This window comes from Canis lupus, chromosome 17, assembly GCF_003254725.2.
Source record: "Canis lupus dingo isolate Sandy chromosome 17, ASM325472v2, whole genome shotgun sequence".
Classification (NCBI taxonomy): Eukaryota; Metazoa; Chordata; class Mammalia; order Carnivora; family Canidae; genus Canis; species Canis lupus.
The window spans coordinates 26,405,854-26,427,578 of NC_064259.1; the positions used below are offsets into that span (position 1 = coordinate 26,405,854).

At 39.1% G+C, this 21,725-nt stretch overlaps 1 protein-coding gene across 15 annotated transcripts in view; it reads left to right on the top strand.

Moving 5' to 3' along the window:
• The window catches only part of LTBP1 (latent transforming growth factor beta binding protein 1), a 391,779-nt gene that overhangs the window by 246,185 nt on the left and 123,869 nt on the right, over positions 1–21,725 (top strand). For 11 of the 15 annotated variants that reach the window (XM_025454210.3, XM_025454208.3, XM_049095987.1 and 8 more), the window contains 4 exons: positions 7,092–7,214; positions 14,029–14,196; positions 16,905–17,132; positions 19,242–19,264. In XM_025454210.3, coding sequence (XP_025309995.1) covers positions 7,092–7,214; positions 14,029–14,196; positions 16,905–17,132; positions 19,242–19,264 — 542 coding nt within the window. The remainder of the gene's footprint in view (positions 1–7,091; positions 7,215–14,028; positions 14,197–16,904; positions 17,133–19,241; positions 19,265–21,725) is intronic. The other 4 variants (XM_025454209.3, XM_049095993.1, XM_025454219.3 and 1 more) reach the window with 1 other exon arrangement.

Genomic DNA, 21,725 nt, shown 5'->3' on the forward strand with positions numbered 1-21,725 from the left:
ACTTCTCTTTAGATTTTCACAGCCCTCCTTAACCCTTTTTAAAGATAACGTCTTGAGTTCCTGGGTGGCTCAATAGGTTAAGCATCTGGCTCCGGTTGTGATCTCAGAGTTCTGAGATTGAGCTCTGCATAGGGCTTGGCGCTTAGTGTGAAGTCCACTTGAAATTCTTCCCTTCTTCCTCTCCTTCCCTTTCTGCCCCTCCCTTCAGCTCACATGTGCATGGGCATGTTCTCTCTGGCTCTCTCTGAAATAAATAAATAAAATCTTAAAAAAAAACTTGGACAAAGCTTATAAAATGAGAATAACCATTGTGTGCTCACCATCCAGAATTGTTACGAAGTTCCAGTAAGAGGAGGTATGCCATACAGACGTAAAGAAAGAGTGACCAAAGAATGACCTAATCTAGTAGAGACCTTGTCTCTACTAGATTGTTGTACCATTCCCTACCATTGAAATACTAAAGCTTTGTTACATTAGGTTGTTTAAAGAGTTTAAAGAGGTTAGAGAGTCTCTTGTTAAGCATATTGTCCAGCTACTCTGTATTTTTTTGCAATCTGGGCAATAGATGCCCACCCTTCAATTTTGATGATAATAGGTTGAGCCATGTGATGCTGCTAATATTCAACCATTGTAGACTTAACAGGAAGAGCAGCTTTGTATTATTAAACTTGTTATGGCCAGAAGCACGTGGTGGGCTCTTGTGGGCAGAGAAACTCTATAAATGTTTTAAGGGAGTTGAGAAGTATGTTAGTCTCCTTCATTTTCCCCCATAGCCTTATAGATTTTTACCTACTGGAAAGGAGCACATGGGGCTATATGAGTTTCTTTCCTTCTTTCGGCTTCTCTCAATTTCTTTTATTTTTTTTTAAAGATTTTATTTATTTATTCATGAGAGACACAGAGAGAGAAGCAGGTTCCCTACAGGGAGCCTGATGTAGAACTCCATCCCAGGATCATGCCATGAGCTGAAGGCAGACGCTCAACCACTGAGCTACCCAGGTGCCCCTGCTTCTGTCAATTTCTAGACTTAACAGAGCAGCTCGGGTTGGGAGGTGTAGGGATTGGCTTATTCAAGAGAGCCAGCACCTCCAGCCATTCACTTGGATCTTTATTCTTGAACTCCATAAACTATGAGGTTATACCATTCCTTGGAAAGATAGATTTCCACAGTTGGCCAGAAAAATCTGGGACTCGGCAGAGGGAGAACAATGACCAAGTTCATTTGTTTATCTATTTGTGTGAAACACTGAACTATTTCCAGTTTAATCAGAGTACACTAAAGGAGATTGGCTGATCTTCTAAAATATGAGACTTCTGAAACACAGTTATATCAGTCAAATATAAGTTATTTAGAAAAAATGATAATCCAGTTAGAAGCTTTTATTTGATTTTAAAAATAGCCGTAGGAGTTGAAGTCTAAATAGAATTATAATTCATGATTTGCCCATCATGTTTCATGTAATTGTTAAACTCTTGCCTGATAACATCTGTTAGTGTACTTCTTAATCCTCTCATGTCCAGATATAACATGTTAATACATGTTTTGTTCTTAAAGCATATTGAATCTCTAGTTTCCTTCAGTTTATTTAGAAAGATCTTAAAGAGTTTGGCTACATGAGAAAGTCATTTGGATAACTATTCATGTTTCTTATTAATTTCTAAGGTTCTAAATTAAAAACCATGGGAAATCTGTTTTTTACCTCTTTATTTTGGTTTTGTCTTATTTTGTTTTTAAATATTTTATTTATATTAGAGAGAAAGCATGAGTGAAAGGGGCAGAGGTCTAAGCAGACTCCCCTCTGAGCAGGGGTGCCCCCCTCCCCCCACCTTGCTGATCCTAGGACCCTGGGATCATGACTTGAACCAAAGGCAGATGCTTAACCGACTGAGCCACCCAGGCACCTCTTGTTTTTTTGTTTTTGTTTTTGTTTTTTTTAAACACAGAACATATAACTACCTAACCACCTACAGTCTTCTCAGGAGTGAAGTAGGGGATTGAAGAAGGAAGTGCAAAAAAACCCCAAAAAACCACCCAGAAAACAACAACAAAAAACCTCTTTTATATCTAGGCTTTATTATTTGATTGATTGATTGATTGATTGATTGATTATTATTTATTTATGATAGAGAGAGAGAGAGAGGCAGAGACACAGGAGGAGGGAGAAGCAGGCTCCATGCCGGAAGCCCGATGTGGGACTCGATCCCGGGACTCCAGGATCGCGTTCTGGGCGAATGGCAGGCGCTAAACATCTGAGCCACCCAGGGATCCCCTATATCTAGGTTTTAGATGTAAAATTTTATATAATAGGAATTAATTTATGATAGGAATGCTTTTGGAGGTTTTATTAGTGGGTGAGTTCTTGAAACCTGCAATATGATTTGTCACAGAAATAAGTCAGGATTCAAAACTTTTAAAAATTTTGAGAGGTGTTGTCTTATTATAAATGCTCAATATTTGAAGCAAATGCAAGAGAACTGCCTTGCTTAAAACAGCTGTACCAGGTACCCTAAGCTGTAGGGACAGCTTAGTAGGTGACAGTAAAGTCTGATGAATCATGTTAGAGACCTGATCAGACTTGGTAGTGCTAGGATTGTAGCCTTGTAGGTCACAAACCACACAGGCCAAAACTTAGGGATTTGAGGGACCCCAGTCTCTTGTGCCTTTAGCTAAGACCATAGCATATTCTCAGTGACAACAGGAGATTGTCAGATGGACAACATATAGATGCTGAGTCAAGCGGATAAAACCTGTCAAGTCCTCTCATGTAGCTAGCACCCACTTTCACCCCATCATTCCTTAGAGAGCCTCACTTCAAAATAATCCCTTCTGTACTTACAAACTCATGGTTTCATCATCTCTGTGTAAATTTCTCCACGAGGACATTGTGGACAGTTTTGGCTGAGCAATTCTTTATCAAGGGGGACTACCCACACTTGTAGAATGCTGAACTCTCTACTATCTGCCCTCTGTGTTCTCCAGTCCTTGGGACAACCCAAAATGTCCTGTAGGTAAGTACACACCCTTACCCCTTTGAGACTCCTCAGCTAATCTCCCTGGCTACAAGGAAGGAAGGAAGGGAGGGAGGGAGGGAGGGAGGGAGGGAGGGAGGGAGGAAGGAAGGAAGGAAGGAAGGAAGGAAGGAAGGAAGGAAGGAAGGAAGGAAGGAATCTCTCACGAATAAATAAATCTTTAATAAAAAAAATAAAACCACAGTGAAACAACACTACACTCCCGCCAGAATGGCTAAAATGAAAAAGACTGACAATAATTTGGTGAGGATGTGAAACAGTTGGTACCAGGATGGAAATTGGCGTAACCACCTTAGACAACTATGAGATTATTTATTTAAAGTAATCATGAGTCTTCACTAGTGAGTCAGAAATACTCCTAGATACATACAGGAGAGTAATGAGAACTGGGCCTACCAAAAGACATCTATTTAAGAATGTTCACGGACGCATTGTTACTGATAGCCAAAAAGTTGGACTTAACCCAAATGTCAGTCAACAGTTGAATGGGTAAATTAATTTTGATATCCTCACACAATAAAATATAACAGCAGTAATAGAGTAGATTGCTGCATGCAACAGTGATGAATCTCACAGGCATAATAATGAATAAAAATCAGACAAAAGAGCATATACAATCGGATTCCCTTTATATGAAGTAGAAGAACAGGCCAGACTAATGGATGATAATAGTTACCTATAGGGGCAGAGGTGTTACCTGGAAAAGGAGAGTTAAGGAGGCTTCTGAGGCAGTGGAAATGTTCTAAATCACAGTCTGGATGGTGGTTACGCAGTTACATACATGTGCACACATGGATATACATATACATATGTATGTATAAAAATTCATGTAACTGTATATTTAAGATTGATATACTTTGCTGTATATAAATTAAGAAGGAACTGGGCAGCTCGGGTGGCTCAGCGGTTTAGCGCCACCTTCAGCCCAGGGCATGATCCTGGAGAATTAGGGATCAAGTCCCATGTCAGGCTCCCTGCATGGAGCCTGCTTCTCCCTCTGCCTGTGTTTCTGCCTCAATAAAAATCTTAAAAAAAAAAATTAAGAAGGAACTTGGAAATTTAATCTCTGATTTATGATATTTTGGAGAAAAGGTAAAAAATAAATTGAGGCAGTTAATGGAAGTAGAAATTTTTCTGGAAGCCAAGAAAGTGGGTAATGTAGAAAGTTGCATGCTTCTGGGACCAAAATTAGGGGAGGTAGAGTTGCTAATGCTGATAGGGCAAGCTGATCAGGATAGAGTTAGTAGGAAATGCATGATTTCCTTTCCTCTTGAATTTTCCTATTCCTGTCTCTAGCCATAGTGGGTTTTTTGGTAAGTCTTAATTCCTATCCTCCATTCCCATGGCATCATGGTTGAAGCAGTGGGCCATGTTGAGGAGAGTCAAAGAGGGGACATTGCAAGAGGGCAAAAGCAAGTGGTTGTACATCAGATGCTTATGCATTGGAGGAGAAAGCCTCCATTTTAACCTGACAGCCAGCCGCAAGGCTGCTACACTACTTCATGGAAAACTCTAGTCTAGGGACAATTTGCATCCCAAGAGGTGAGCATGGAATATATAGTGGTGTAATCGATGAGCAAGAGTACAGGCCACTCACAGGAAAAAGAAAGTGAATAAGTCACACCCAAGCAGGGACATGAGGGAAAACAGAAGACTACAGACTTTGTCCAGCCTTTTTGACCACAACTGGCTGGTTCCCCAAATTTGGGGTTTAAGTTGGGACATATGATAAGGGCTTTACTTGCACCGTGTAGCCCCAACTGGACTTGGCATTCTTCCTGGTTCTTCATGGTGGTTTTCATAAGAAAAGTGAGTGATAGGGGGATATTTTTACTTACATGCTGTGCATAAATGTTATTTGCATATTACAGCACAGTGTACACTCTGAGAAGGAATAAGATGATCAGGTGCTGGACCATATGTTGTGCCAGGTATAATCGAGTGGTGCCAGCTTTCAGCTGGATCCAAGTTAGAATGCTATAAAATTTATACAACAAATAGATGTGTTAATTTGTTTAGATGTCATCGAGAGTGAGTTGTATCATTGAAAGTAAAAACTGCATGTGTTTGATAAAATAGATCCATTATAGAAATCCATAGCAACTTAGAATATGAAATACAAGCAAATAATGATGTATTGGGGGCTGTATTTGCCTTTTTACGTGATAAATTTGCTAGTAATATTTTGTTACCAGTTGTGTTCAATTTTAACTTAGAAAACTAATTTTAAAATCATTAGTAAGAGGTTTATTAGAACTGATGATTGAAGGAAGCAAACATTATTGGAAACAGAAATGCTAATAACCATGTCTGTTAACCGTTAAGCTTCATAAGCCACCCTGAATAAAAATAAAAATTACTATTAAGTTTTCACTTTTAACTTGTCCTATTCTTTTTCATTTTTAATTAATTACCTTTACAAAAGACTCTCTAATCTTTTTTAAAAGCACATATGTTTATCTCTCCTCTTCCAAATCATTTTGATTTCCCTTTGGATCACTGTCCTAGCTGCCATAATAGAATGCCGCAGACTGGGTAGCTCATAAACAGCAGATGTTTGTTGCTTCCATTTCTGAAGGCTGGGAAGTCCAAGATCCAGGTGCCAGCACGATCGCCTTTTAGTGAGGGCCCTCTTCTGGTTGCAGGTTTCTCTGTCGTGTCCTCAAATGATGGAAGGTACTAGGGATCTTCCTCATGGCATACGCACTTTCCAAAGGCACCCCTACTATTACCATTACCTTTTGGGGGTTACAATTTCAACACTTGAATTTTGGGAGGACACCAATGTTTAGACCATAGCAATCACCCTCTGTGGGTGACCTCAAATCTCTATTTTTAGCCATTCTAACTCTTTATTCCTAAATCTGCCATTGCTGCTGGATTTTATTCTTGGGTATCCTTATGTGACCTTCAAGTGTAAAACTCATCTCTTCATTTGCCTCTTTTTTTCCTCAGACCTTTCCACAAAACCAACAATGTCTTCTCCTCATTTCCCAGATTAGATGCCTTCCAGGCATCTTCTACTCCTTTCTTTCTGTTTCTTTCCACTGTTGTGCTGGCCAGTCAAACACTCTGCATTGCCCATTGTTCTTCTCAAAAGAAAAATTCCTTCCAGATTATTCTCACCATCCCAACCTGGCTTGTCCCGTCTCCTACTTGCATTACTCCTTCAGTCATCAACTTCTGGTCTCTTTTCACTAAGCCATGTGTTGGCCAGATGAATAACCCTGAAGTCTGCCTTTGGTTATATCTTCCTTGCACTCAGAAACCTTTAGGATTGCTCCCTGTCCTCAGTAAAAGTGAACCCAAACCCAGCCTGGCTCTAACTGGCTCTTTTTCCAACTATTTACCTTCCTGAAACTACTTTTCCAGCCAACAGTTTAACTCAGGGTTTCCTGATCTCCCTTCTGCAACCTCTATGCCCATGTTCTGGGGTCAGTCCTGTAGGTCACCGACCCCTTTCTTCCCATGCATCCATCCATCTATCCACCTTCTCCCTCACTTCAATGCTGATGAAATCTTAACACCACCTCAGGGCTCTAGAGTCCCCTACCTTCACCCAATTCGTCCAGCTCTTCCTGTCTATATGGGCAGTTTCATAATTTGACTTTTTCAAGTTGATGACCTTTCTTCTAATTGTGCTAAGTTTATTTTCTTTTCACTTCTTTAGTTTGTAAGTAGGTGTATGTCCAGCTAGGTTGCCATTGTCTTCAGGGTGAAAGTCTCTGCCTTATCCATATGATCTCGAAAACCTAACACCTAGTAACATGTAAGCACCGTGAGGGCTGGAATCTTCTCAGTTTTGCTTGCTAGTAAAGTTCTAGTATCTAGAACAGAACCAGGTACATCATAGGTGCATAATAAATGGTTGTTATGTAAATTGTGGATGTTCAGTGAATGCTTGGTTTGATTTTCAGGTCACTTGTATCTGCTGCATTAAAAGCTAACATTTCTTATTTACTAAGAGATTATTGTAATGAAAAAGAAAATGAATGCTGTTTACAGCCAGAATGTGTTCAACTGGGCTTGACTACTTCTAAAAGGATTGTGTTTTCCTGCAGACATTAATGAATGCCAGCTACAAGGCGTGTGCCCTAATGGTGAGTGTTTGAATACCATGGGCAGCTATAGATGTACCTGCAAAATGGGATTTGGGCCGGATCCCACCTTTTCAAGTTGTGTTCGTAAGTAATGATTACTTTTTATTCCTATTTTGGATCAGTTTTTTTTTTATTTGATCAGTTTATTTATTTATTTTTTTATATCCAAAAGAAGATAAATACTCAGTGTGGTCAACTGAATCTTGTAAATGTTCAGGGAAATCTCATTAAAAGGACAACTGGGAGGAGGCAGACCTGCGATATACTAAAATCTGTTTGGGATCTTTCTCCAAAATAAATTTTTATTACAATCAGAATAACATAATAGCTGTAACTCAAGGTAGGGAAGAAGCACACCGAGAAAATAAACTCCCATGAAGAGTTATTTAAAATTTTCACACCTGAAAAATGAAAACCGTTTTTTCCCTCATGAGCATTTTAACATTATTTAGGCGGAGTTAAACTTGTCCTAGCCTCTGTCTTTAATTAGTCCAAAATCTGAGTCACTGGTGTCTGATTTAAGAGGTTTCACTGTACTTGCTTAGTTGGTAGAGTCTGGGAAATAGTTATAAATGCCCTGCATTTCAGATTTTCTATTCAGGTCTAATTTCTAAGATTCTTCTCTGTTGTCCTCAAAAACCACCAAAATGTGTCCCCAGAGTTAGGCTGTTTTGCCTTACAAATGTTGTCTCTAAGTTTTTCTCTTGTACCTGGTAAGGGTAAAAATCCTTCATTAAACCCCATGTTCTAATATTGATACAGAAAATATAGTCTCTCCAAAGAAACTCTCTAGTCACAAAACCTAACCCACTGTAATCACTAAAGATCACTCAAAGACCAGAGAAAGATGCATTTAGATATAAAGTTCTCACATGCAGATATTTTTTATAAGGTTACCCTCCTTTTTAAAGAAATTGTGTTCATAATTACAAAGCAAGTAAACACTGCAGGTTATTAAAAGCCATATACAATTAAAGTTTAAACATTGAAAATTAATGTATGGCAGAAAACTGTTGGGCTAATTTTATTTATTTATTTTTTATTTATTTATTTCTTGTTGTTGGGCTAATTTTAAAAGCAATTCTGTATTTCTATCCTGATAGGTTTTTGTTATTATTACCTATTTTTTAATGTGGTATATGTTAAGCTGTATCCTTTTGGCCTCCATTTTTAAATTTGGTATTTGGTCAAGACACGTTCTTGATGGATGATAATCTATTTTTAATTGTGCAACTCTCCCTGAGATGCATAGACACAATGAAGTATGGGCAAATGTAGTAAAATAAAAATTACAGTCTCATTCATTACTTTTAAAATTCTAAGAGTACACTGAGTCTTCTGGAAAATTGTTACTAATTATTATTGTTTTCTTTTAAAAACTGTCAAATGCAGATTAGGAATTTTTGCACGTAAGTTCCTTTTATTCATGTTCTTTCACAGTTCTGATCAGAAGCAGACAGGCAACTAGTTATAGGTTTTTTTGTTTTGTTTTGTTTTGTTTTTTGACACGTGGTAAAATTAGACTGTGAAATGATGTTTGCATACAAGGTACGTTTGAAAACTAATGCAAGGATTTGGAAAGTTCAGGCCAAAAATCACATTGTTGACAATATCCAGATAATTCAGGAGTTGTTTCTGGCTGATTAGAATTACACGAGTAAATATTCTAAATAGTTTCTTAATTCTAAGTGTAAAAGATTTTATAACGTTTGGATATAGAATTTGCTTTGAATATTTATTTGGTTTTTCTTCTCTTAATTTGACTTGTAGTCTGGTTAGAATTACCACATTGAAGATTGAAGATTAGGTAAAGTTGGAGGACTGGTCACAAAATGTTTTATTGAACTTTGACTAGATCTGATGTCTAGAGTTAAGGGCAGACATCCAGGTTTTAATAAGATTGTAGAAATCTGCCAATAAGATTTTTGAAACACACATTTCCTTAGCATTTATTTTCCCTGTCATTACTCAAATAATACTGAACTTATTAAACAACCATCCGTTCTTATTTGAAAAATAAATAATTCAATTTTATGGTTCAGCTACAACAGCTGAAATGATAAGTATTAAGAGAGGTTTGTTGCTAGTTAAATGTTCCAGTTTAGACTTTGAGTTAAAACCTGGGCTCTTTACCAGCGTTAAGTGGCAGATTTATTTCTCTTTCCGTGAATTTACCACATGTAACATCACAGATATGTGGAGTTCCTTCAGGATTTGTGACTTGGTTCAGTCCAGCCTGATTTGTTTGTGAACTATATTTTGAAGAAATCAATATTGGGGGTGGAAGAGGTGTGGAAGTCTGAAGACAGTTGGGAAGAAATCAGGCAAGAAGGTGATGCTTACAGTCAGGGAAAAAAATATTGGCAAGATGGTGGTATCCTTAATAGAAGTAGCAGAAGGAGACTGAGGGTCACACATACACATGCATGCACGCCCACACATAGACCCACGCACCCAGACACACAGAGGCACAGAGGAGAGTTGGTGCTTGGTAATGCTTGGAGTATCTATTTTTGAGAGGTTTAAACACAACCACAGTAGAGCATGCAAGCAATTGGAAGAGGTTGACCACATTTATTCAGGCAGCATGAATTGAGGGCATATCCAGGCCATAAAAGGTGTGGCTGACTCTGCGAACGCAAAGAAAGCCACTTGGCAATGGCCGAGGAGCAACGGGAAGCTCTCCCTGTTCTCAAATGCACTGAAGTGAACACCCTCCGAATTCCTTGACTCTGGCCAAAGGTTGCAGCCATTTCGCTTTCTCTCCTTGTGCGCTCTCTGTCCTTGACTGAGCAGAGCTATAGGAAGGGAAGCTCGGAGGGCTCCGGCATCAGCTGCCCAGGACCTCTGTGTCTCTGCCTTTGGGTGCTGCGGCTGAGTTCTTCAGACCTCCTCCCCCGCTCTCGGGGGATTTGTCAAATTTTAGGATTTGTCAGAGCATGTCCAAGGAGAGTATAATAACCTTTGCAGTTGGAATAGGGAAATTTTCTGACTTTCTGAGCTGCAGTATTTAGGAGCACCAGGATGAGAGCTGGAGTGGGTGTGTCCATAGATTTAGTAGAAAAATGCCCAGGTGGAAAAACTCTGAGTCTGGATGTTTGCTGTGTGATAGCTTTTTTGCCCCATGGCCTTGATGCTAATTTAGAAAGAGGATTGGAGAGATGTGCTCAGCAGTTTCTGCTGAGAACCTAGAAATCATCAGATGAAGGACATGTTTCTTCTAAAAGCTAGTCCTGGTAGGCCCATCATATCTTTTTATCTCCCTAACATCTTAATGAGATATATTTTACTTTCAGTTTATACATTAGGTAACTGGAGCCTGGAGAGTTTACACATCTTATTATTATTATTTTTTTTTACACCTCTTCTTAAAATCAGACAACTAGTAAAGGGACTATTGAGATTTAAATATTTATTTTTGAGAGAGAGCGCGCGCACAAGCACAACTGGGAAGGGGCAGAAGGAGAGAGGGACAGACTCTCAAGCAGACTCTGTGCTGAGGGTGGAGCCCGACAGGGGGCTCCATCCCAGTGACCCTGAGATCAGAACCTGAGCCAAAACCAAGAGTCAGAAGCTTAACTGACTACTCCACCCAGGCACCCCACGGACTCTTGACATTTAAAACTGGGTTTTGTGCCTCCATGTTTAGGGTCTTAGATCAGGGGTGGGCAAGCTATGGGCCAAATCTGTTCCACTGTCTATTTTGGTAAATAAAGTTTTATTGGAACACAGCCATGTCCCTTCCTTTACATATTCTAATGTTGCTTTAATGCCACAATGGCAGAGTTGGGAAGTTGTAGCAGAGACTGTAAGGCCACAAGGTCCAAAATAGCTATTTATTATTTTGCCTTTTGCAGAAAGAGTTTGCTTAATCTTGAGCTGCATCAGCACTGTCCAGTAGAGCTCTCTATGGTGACGGGAATCACCGTCTGTATCTTCTGTGTCTGTGCTGTGTGATGTAGCAGAAGCTAGTCACATGTGGGGACTGTGACTGAGGAATTTGAGTTTCCTCAATTGTATTTCCCTGAAATTTTGTCGAAGTAGCAACACCTGGCTAGGCATTACTGTGTTGGACAGCACAGTTCTAGATCATCATTTTACACAAACTGATGGGGTAAACGACTGCGTGGCCTCCTCCCTTCCCCCCAAAATGGGTTTTCCTTCCTGACTTAGTGGTTCTCTGCATGTGACAGCATTTTCTAGGCAGTCAGGCTGGGAACTCCTCTTCCCCTTTTTGACTCTGTCCTCTCCTTTGGTCTCCAAGAAACTGGTTAAATCTTGTAATCTGCCTTACCCATTCTCTTGTCTTTCCACCTCCCCCATGGCCATCTAACTTAGGTCTTTCACTTCCCTCGCTCACTAGTCTTGTAGCATCGTGGCCAGGGGATTAGACAGACACGTCTGTGCAAAGTGGTTGCCCCCTATAACAGTAACAGCAGAAACCAGGGCAGTGATGTCAGCATCTTTGTTGTGCACTTGATAAGTGCCAGGCAATGTGCTAAGCACTTGGTATGCATTACCAGATAAAATACTTTTTTTTTTCTTTCTTTTTTTTTTTTTTTCAGATAAAATACTTCTAAGACGTCCATGAGGTTTATGTTTCTCTCTTTCTATTTTAGAAATAAAGAAATGGAGGCTTGGAGGGGTTAGTAAGGATCTTGCCCAAAGTTACACAGACTTTACGTGGTAGAGCCCATGTTTAAAGCTGGATCTGACTCCACAAGCTGAGCCTTGACTTAGGAAGAAGGAACTAGTCTGGTTTGATGGGAGCGAGTCCTTTACTTAAGGAGAGCTATTATTTAGTTATACTCACCACACAATAGAGTAGGTGGTGTAGTGCTGTCCTGGCTCTAGAGTCATGGTTTCTTTTATTTTGGTTCTCCCAGAATTTAATAGCCCGTTTCCCAGAAAGAGTGCCTGGTGACTCTTCTTTCAGTAAATTCATCTCTCAGACTCCTTATAACACTTCACCTGCCTTCCCAACACTCCTCCCATAGGGATATTAAGCCTAAAGGGATGAAACTCTGATATGGAATTCATCCAAAAGATGAGTGAGGATATTGGGGGTATCGGGGCAGGGGAGCTGAAAACAGGCTAGCTATATGCCATCTTCTCAAATCTTATATCTTTCATCTTCCTCTAAGTGCCAGATTAATTTGTATCTGCTTATTGATATTTATCATTTGTGTGTGGAAGCATGTCTTTGAAGGCATGATCTGGATTTATAGTATAGCCCTATAATTAAGTTCCTTGATACACCACTGGGGAGCCCAAATAAGAGAACCATAGCATCTTTCCTTCATACAGTGGTTTTGTAAGTGGGGGCACCATCAACAGTGGCTATATAGTGATGATTCAAGACGAGAGTAGGGAGCTTTATGTTTATTATGTTGGAGGATTTCTATACCTCTAGCTAAGAAAAGAAAGATTTATGTTCCTGACTGCCTTATGTGGCATTTCCAGTAGGTTTTACACTCCCGAAATGTGTTTCCATCTATGGAGAGTGCCTGAATCTTTCCACCTAAATCTTAGCTTTGCATCTTGCAAAAATAGAATCTGCAAAAACCACTCTTTCAATGTGTCTACATATAGGAACTTGTCAGTACCTTTGTTATTGCTCCTCAGTACTCTATCCCATACCCATTTCTACTTATTCTTTATAAATCTTTTGGCAATACTGGTTTCTTTTAGTGTAGCATAAAACCTTAGGACTCAAGAGACTATATGATGATGTGTGCCATATTTTAAAATAATCAATGTAGTGTGTAATGAATTACCCCTTATGAATAGCCTTCCAATCTGTGGGTAAAAAAAACTCAACTTCATAATTCAGAGCATATTATAATTTTATCAGTTTTTTTCTTATAGTGTCTAATTAAGATGTCAGTTAGTATGATTAAAATTGAGATCTGAACAGGAAGGGAAGGTGATTTTGGAAGCAGCAGGAGCTAGAATAATTAGTTAAGGGAAAGGCAAATTGGAAAACTCTCATCTGAATAGTGATAGAGTAGAGAAGAATTTTGGTTGGAATGGGAGAAGAGACGTAGAGGGGCCCATCAAGCCTGGTCTATCCAGCATTTTGGCTTGGCCTAGAGTCGGCCCTGAAGAATATACTCCACCCTCATTTACATTAGAAAATGAACTTCTCACAAGCAGGATTGTGTCTTATCCTATTTGCTTTATGTGCTCAGTAGAGTGTCTGGCTGTTAGATTAACAAAGTCTTATCTACTATACTTGGAAAAATCAGGAATAGGATTTAGGTATTGGATGCTTATGGACTGGTGTGCTTTTGCATGTTTTCTAAGGGACTGAACATACCATTGCCTTTCTGGTGTACTGTCTTATGTGGCATGGCAGGTCAGAAGCTGTTCCCTGCGTCTCATCCACTGTTGATGGGCCTACAGCAATGCCCTGCAACCTCTCATTGTCCTTAAAGTGAGAAGGGCAACAGCTGGCTTTCAGCATCAACTATGTTGAGTTCCTGATTTTCACCATGCCTGATTATTCACTAAACTCTGCCCTAGAAATACCTCTATTATGGCTAAATACAAGAAAATGAGATCATGATTTTGATAATAGGTACCTAGGTTTAGTCAGGCAGCTGATTTTGGTTGAAATTTTTTTTTTTTTTTTTAATTTCATGCACCCATACCTGATCTAATGCTTGCTAGAATGGAAGAAGGGACCAGACAGGGAAGAGACATTTGGGGCCCTGATTCTAAAACTAATTTGGTAAACTGACTGAATCAGGAAAGGTGATGCCCTAAATCTATACAAAGTTATTCCAAAGTATGGTGTCTCATCCAGATTTTAAGGTTCGTTTTACTATAACAGGAAAAGTCGATCTAGCCTTTTGTTGTTTCTTGGGTGACATCAGGCCTTATCTCTCTGCTTCAGCGGATACCCCCGTGATCTCTGAAGAGAAGGGGCCCTGTTACCGTCTTGTCAGTTCTGGAAGGCAGTGTATGCACCCTCTGTCTGTTCACCTCACCAAGCAGCTCTGCTGTTGTAGTGTGGGGAAGGCCTGGGGCCCACACTGTGAGAAATGTCCCCTTCCAGGCACAGGTAAGACATGACCAGCTGTATGCTCATATTCCTTCCTAAGCCACATAAGGACACAGGAGGACTTTGGCAGCATGCGTTATTTTTAGTTTCCAACTTTTAATTTCTGTGTTGATAATACAGTGTATTTTTTAACAGTTTTGTACAAACGTGACCATGGAAGGTTGAATCAATGGAAAATACTACATACAGAGATTTTTCTGTTTCTGTGTAACATTGACTTCCTCTTGAATGTTATGAAAAGCCATTACTTTGTATCCTCATCTTCTAGGACCCTAAGTCTAGTGTTTAAAGGTGTAAAGAGACCAGAGGCCCTTGCTGAGCCAGGCTCTGTCCTAAATACTGGTCACATGTCAGGTGCATGGTAACAAGCCCCTACGTGGGTTGACTCATTCACTCACTGGTTGAACATGAGCTTGTCACTTTTTCCACTTGGAAATGGAGGGAATTATCTTCATGATTGAATTTGTGCTATGAAGATTACTAACTCAGGCAGATCCTGCCAGTGCACTGAAAAACTTCAAGTCAGAATCTCTGTGGAAGTTGACAATTCTTTATACTTTAGTTTGGTGTACATATTTACCTAATGCCCTAAAAGGGTCAATATATTTCTCTCAGTACCTTACTTCTCCCAAGAAATCCTCAACTTCTCAAGCAAGATCAAACAGAATCAAATGGAAGAGAAAGAAACACACCCTATGAATACTTTGATAATAATCAAAGGAGAAGTGATCCCTATTTCATGAACATGTGGTGGCCATAAAAAAAGTCTAGTCAGGTGCTTATTTGATAAGATGCTTCCCACTTAGGGAAGTGCACAAACTCTCACAGGACTACTGAATGTCTCAAAGCTATAGCTTACATGGCAGCAGACAAGGCTTAAATATAAACTTAAATCTCACAATCCACCTTTGTTGGTACTGAGGATCGAAAAGAATTGGTAAGGTAGAGGATAGTTTAATGTTGACAGTATTTTGGTAGACTGGATAATTTTAGACACCTCAAAAAGGGCCTACTATCCATCTGTGAGATCTAAACTACTGGTTATTAAAAGATAATAATCCATGAAATAAGTGATCTTCATAATTGATAGGCCCATTCCTCTTCAAGTTCAATTTTAATAGCTTTGAAACTCTTAGATGAAGCATTAATCAAGATGGTGAATCCAGCAGAGGGCTACTTCTCCATAACATACAGTAACTAAATTTGAAAATAATTTTGAAGACAGACTTTTTGTACTTAACCAATTTTTTGTTATATGTGATTTTCATAGCATTTAATTCATTAATACTGCAAATATTTGATAGGAAAACATGTTTTATTCTGGAAACATCTGTTCTTTCCAGTAAGAATTGTATGTCATAGTTAAATTTAAGAATGAGGTTCCACCATTTAATGTGTGATCCTTAGAAAAACAATATTTTAGCATGCTTCAAGGAGGACTTTAGTTTCCTTTCAATTGAGAACTAATTTTAGGTCCAGAACATTCAATAGGAGAGCTCTTGTTTAGTAGGAGTAAGAAATGACTTATTTTACTTTCAATTTGAAAAGTAGAAATAAAAAAGTTGACCATAAGCTCCTTAGTGTCTGCTTTTGGTAACTTGCCTCCAACACCAACACCAAAGGCATTAGGTGGATTTTCCTCCTTAGGCCACACACTGCCTTGCCACCCCTGTCTTTCTCCTTGACTTATTCCTGGAGATGATGCAGTGGAGGTTAGCAAATCCCATGTGCCCAGTCTACCTTTTTTTTAAAAAGGAAAAAAAAAAAAAAAAAAAAAAAAACCCCAGGCAAGACCACTTTCCTGGCGAGGATCACAGTCCCAGGGCACAGAACATCTCCTTGTCCTCTGGATAATTAAGCCAGCTGGTCAAGATCAGGCTGTTGCCTACTCATCCCGTTTTTTGAAAATAACTCCATCCTGACTTGGCATGTCCTGTTGTGCTTGACTTTTATCCATCATCTCTTTAGTATGTCTTTGCTGGATTTGTTCTCACTATCCTGAGACTGTCTTGAAAAACACTTCCTTTTCTTAACCAACTTCAGCATATCAGCTGATACACTCCATTCTGGCTGAGTCCTTTGGATTCCTCAACTAGAAACAAATTATGGAGATTTCGGCATCTCATTTCCCTGACTAGTGATGGATTTTTCTTTTTTAACCTTCATGCTAGTCATCTAGCTTAGAGAGATGTTACTGAGTTCCTTGTTAATAACTAATAAAATTACATCAAAGCAGGAGGAAAATAAGAAAGTCTGGAGTTTGCTGATCTTACACCCTATGAGATATATATAATATATATAGTATCTTCTGTACATAAAAACCTCCTAATATATATTACATATATTTCATATATGTGATATATATGATAGAGAAAATTAAATATAAAATATGTATATATAATATTTCCTAATTGGTTGCTAATATATATAATCTATATAAATATATGCTCTCTCTATGCTATATATGCTATATATATAATGCTGATAAGGAATTAACAGATGGAGAAATGTTGAGTAAAAAAAAGAATTGTTTTTTTCTGTAAATGTGCAAGTTTAACAAATTCAAGCATTATGCATCTGTTTTTGAAGTTTTCAAATGTAACTATATTAATGATGATTTATTAAGAAATACTCATCATGATATTTTCCTCTGTATAAGTTTGCACTTTTAGATTTTTAAAAGGAATATTTTCCCATCCCAAATCTAGCTGCTTTTAAGGAAATCTGTCCTGGTGGAATGGGTTATACGGTTTCTGGCGTTCATAGACGCAGGCCAATCCATCACCATGTAGGTAAAGGACCTGTATTTGTCAAGCCAAAGAACACTCAACCTGTTGCTAAAAGTACTCATCCTCCACCTCTCCCAGCCAAGGAAGAGCCAGTGGAGGCCCTGACCTTCTCCCGGGAACACGGGCCAGGAGTGGCGGAGCCAGAAGGTGAGAGTGGAAATAGATCATGGCCCCAGCCCTCTGTCTTATGTGTCTTTAGTTTCCCTGTTCATAATCTTTCTAGAATAAGATTTTTAATTTCAGCACTACTGATATTTCAGGATAATTCTTAGTGAGGGGCTTCTTTCTATGTGGTAGGATGTTTAGTAACCTCCTTGGCCTCTGACTTTTAAATGCAAGTAGTGCCCCCACCCCCCAGTTGTTACAACCAGAAAGGTGTCCAGCCCTGCCAAATGTCCCCGTGGGGCAAAATGACCTCTGATTGGCAACCACTGCTGTAGAGTAATGTGTTTGCAGCAGGTAACGATATTCCATGGTGATCTCAGGACATGCTTGGGGCTACTTTTTCTTGCTGTTTATTCTTGAAGAGTTAATTTAGATCCTTTAGGGAATAGCCTTAATTCATTTTTTTGCCTAGAGAATCATTTAATAAATATTTATGTATTTTACAAAGTGGAATCCAGAGACTTAAGTTAAAGCACTGATTGAGCTTCCATAAAATAGAGGACAACAGACAGGGGTAATGGGGGTGGGGGGTGGCAAATGAAGGAGAATAGGAGAGTCCATCAAAAGGATCTTGGAAATCACTTCATGCAGTCCTTTCATTGACTTTCTGAGAAACCTGAGACCTATAGAGGGGATATGGCTTGCCAGATGTCTTATAAAGAGTATGTATTGGGGCCAAGGAGCACATTTTTTCCAAGAAAGTGGCTATGCCAATTCCAAGAACTGACCTTGACTGTGTCTTTATATAAGCCAGTATGTTCAATTCCTTGAATATCATTATTATCACAAAAGTTTTTGCCCCAGATAGGAGGAATAAAAATTTTAGATTTGTGTGGAATATATATTTTCTTTAATGAAGCTCCTGTTGGCTTCTCACAGTTTATTAGGTCAGAATTGAGGGTTCCCATTTATGGATTTTGTGAGGAGAGAAAGTATCTAGGTTACTGGAGAGGCAGGAGCTTGGCAAAGCTGTCTTCTGGAGAGGTCTTTTTTCAGGGCTCTGAATCTTTCTGTGTTCTAGCCTGTTTTATTTCACTCTCCCACTTGTTGCACTTCCTGTTAGGCAGAGCCAGTAGGACCTCAAGTAGAATTGATGGTATTGACCAGTTTGTTCCTATACACTTGGTTATAATGGCCAGATGTTTGCAACTACTCATCCTCTGCACAGGCAGGAGGAAATGGGCTTTGGTCCAGGTTCTGCCTCAAGACTTTCTTGGTGGGTTAGGCAGGACAGATGATTTAGTTGGGTTTTCCAACCACAAGAATATAGCAGCAGTGATAAGCTATCTGTGCTCTGATTGTTTTTGGGAGTTAAGCACCTACCAGAACTGTACACTCATGTTTATGGAGACAATGATTAATGAGGAAAATCCTACTAATTGTTCACCATAGGCTTGAGGACTAACATTAAGGACTGATGAATGAGAAGCAAGTCTTCCTAAATACAAAAGCAGAACCACTACCACTGCCTCACAATAGTATTATGATTGTGTAATTTGTAATTTGTTCATCATATTGATGCTAATCTCTAATTAAATTTTATGGGCTTGTGATTTCTTTCCCTCTAATTTAGTTAGCTTATCTTACTGACAATACTCACAGGGCTTCAATAAAGATTAGGAGTACAGTACCCATTCTTCGATCTTTTATTGAAATAAGTGGCTTGCTTTTTTAATATTAACATCCTCAGAAAGTATTTCAAACATTATATATTATGCTAAGAATAAGTACGTGGCCAATTAATGAAAATTTTTTGATGTGGAAAGTTCTGTGAAATTGAGATTAGGCATAAAATAATGTACCAGAAAGTATTGTTTCCTTTAACCTTTTCAGTTAATAAGGGAGTTGGAAAGAATTTCATCACATCTAACTGAACTTTTGTAGTTAAGGAATGATACAGCATGGATAGGTTTTCTGTTGGTCATGTGTAAAATTCTCCAAAATGGTAGATGACCATAATTCTGCCTTTGATTTTGTTTGACTCTTAATTCTTTTGGAGTAATAGTGGACTTTTATTGCTTTTTAAAAATTTAACTATGTGGTGGATTGACCTAAATTGTACTAATGTCCTCCTTTCTTTTTTGGCTTTAGTGGCGACTGCACCCCCTGAAAAGGTAATTTATTCATTATTTGCAAGTCTCTCTCTCTCTCTCTCTCTTTTTTAAAAATTTTTAAAATTTTTTTTACTGTCAAAATGATTTTCTTTTAGAGTACATGTGGATTTTATTTTTTAGACTTAAGTACAGCAACATGCCTATTATTCATTATTTGGTTTGAGGAAATACAGCATTCATTCAAGAGATATTTATTGAGCACCTGCTATGTAACTGGCACTATCCTGAGTGCTAGGAAAATAATAGTGATCAAATGAGACCAAACTCCTGGTTCTCATGGAACTTAAATTCTAGAAAGAGAAAAAGGTGGGACCAATAGAATCAGGGCTTAAACAGAATTTGAGTCAGTTCATGGCCTTGATTGTGGGTGGAAAGAAAGGTTCTGATGTATGTTTGCACTTGTAAATTCTTAGGGTGCATATATATTGAGCAAAGTACTTCTTAATTCAACTAAAATTTAACATGCATGTTTGATTACATTAAAATAAGAACAGAGCTTACCCTTGGAAGTTATAATCCAATACTAGAATATTGGTTCTTAGAAATTTCGGAGAGAAATTTAATCAGCCTCTTGGGTTTTTGGGCATAAAATGGGACCATGAGTTGTGAGATTTATTCACAGGAAAGATAGAAATTGGCTGGATTTAAGTCCTATTTGTGTAATATTGTTCCCCATCTGAGTCTTTGATTCTTTAATAGCATGAAAATTAGATCATTAAATCTTCATACATTTATGTGTCACTCAGTAGACAAGAATAATTGTTAGAATTTAGATGTCATGAACACATATAGATTATTATAAATAGTTTTTAAAATATTTAGCTTATGAATACAGGCTAGAATAACTTCAGAGTTCTAACATAAGTGCTGAAAAGAATCCAGACAACAAAGAAGTAGGATTTTAGAGTAACAGCACCCAACAAAGAAGACTGTTGTTATGTTGACCCCAAAAGAAGTACAGCACATATGCATATTTTATATGCACGTGTGCAGCTCCTGGATACTGTTTCTAAAGGTCAGTGGTATGCAGTAGTTTGCAGTTTTGTCGATTTTTGAATTCAGTTCTGTTTGATCTGTGGAAGGAATCATTAGTGCATGAGCAGGCCTGCCAGGTCCCTGATAACCTCATCTTGTTTAATAACCTCTGTCTTCTTCGCTGCCGATGATTGAGTTTATGGTAACTCTCATTAGGATCTGAAAGAAGGCTTGAACGTTTTCTTGTATACTCACACTGTAAATTTTTTGGAGATGAGGCAGCGGGAGGAATGTACTCATAGTCTTTGCAGGCTTGACTCCTTGCAAAGATCTCATGATACAAATATTGATGAAGAGAAAGCAGGGTAGCCCGTGGGTGGGAAATTATAGGTGCAGCAGAGAAGACAGCAAGAGGTCCTTTAGAGGGGCATGAGAGGCTTGATTAGAAAAGAACTTGGGCCTGCTTTGGAAGGGTTGGGATCCAAACTGCTGTTTTCATCGGTGGCGGAATACTGTGCTCCTCTCTTGGACTCTACTTGTCAAGTGGAGAAGACTTCCCATTGATTGGAAAGTCTGCTGCCCCATGCTGATGGGGGAAATTCTGTCTGAGTTCCAGGAGTGCATAAACATCTAATGACGGTCTGCTCCTTGCTGGCCTTGACCATGGGCTGCAGTTGAGACTGAAATCACTTTAATAGGTAGTAAAAGACTAGTCTGTATTCTTAAGAAGGGGAAAAAGTAGTTAAGTGCTCAGTATTTCTGGAAGATAAATCACAGCAGGATTAACTGAACCAGCGAGCAGAGGGAGTTTAAGAGACCAGTTAGATGATTAGAATAAATAGGAGAGAGAAAGAGAGAGAGTCCAGACTGGGGCTGTGGGTATGGAAAGGTCAACAGATGTAAAGAGCAGTGCAGATGGGTAGGGCTTGGAAGGAAAAATGAAAGAGCCTACAGGAGTCCTGGGTGGCTGGAACTGGAAGCTGAGCCACAGGTGCCAGTCTCTTTCTTCACCTCTGGTCTCGAGGACAGGATTGGGCAACAGGATGCATGAGGAGGCCGCTGGTGCATTCTTGGAGTCCCCCCACCCCCACCCTTTTTTTTTTTTTTTTTTTTGTCGCTCTGCTTGACTACCACTCTGCTGAGAGCTGGAGGTGCAAAGTTACTAGATGGGAGGTTCAGAAAGGCCTTAATGACTGCCTAGCTTAAAATATTTTAATGTACTATGTGTTTTTGGTTATGACACATGTGCTATACCCATTATTTACTATGCGTACTGTGGCTGGTCATCTTCCTAGGGCAGAGCCACATGTCAAGGAGATGACAGTCTAGTTCTCCTTTGGGGTTGATGTTACCTTATTTGAGACCAGATGTGGGCCCCTGAGCCAACACATTTGTTTAAAGTGTCTGATAGGACCTTTTCCTGTGGGCCCCTGGGAAATGGATAAGGGTGTGTACATGGGTCAGCACTGCTGTGGAAATCAAAGGC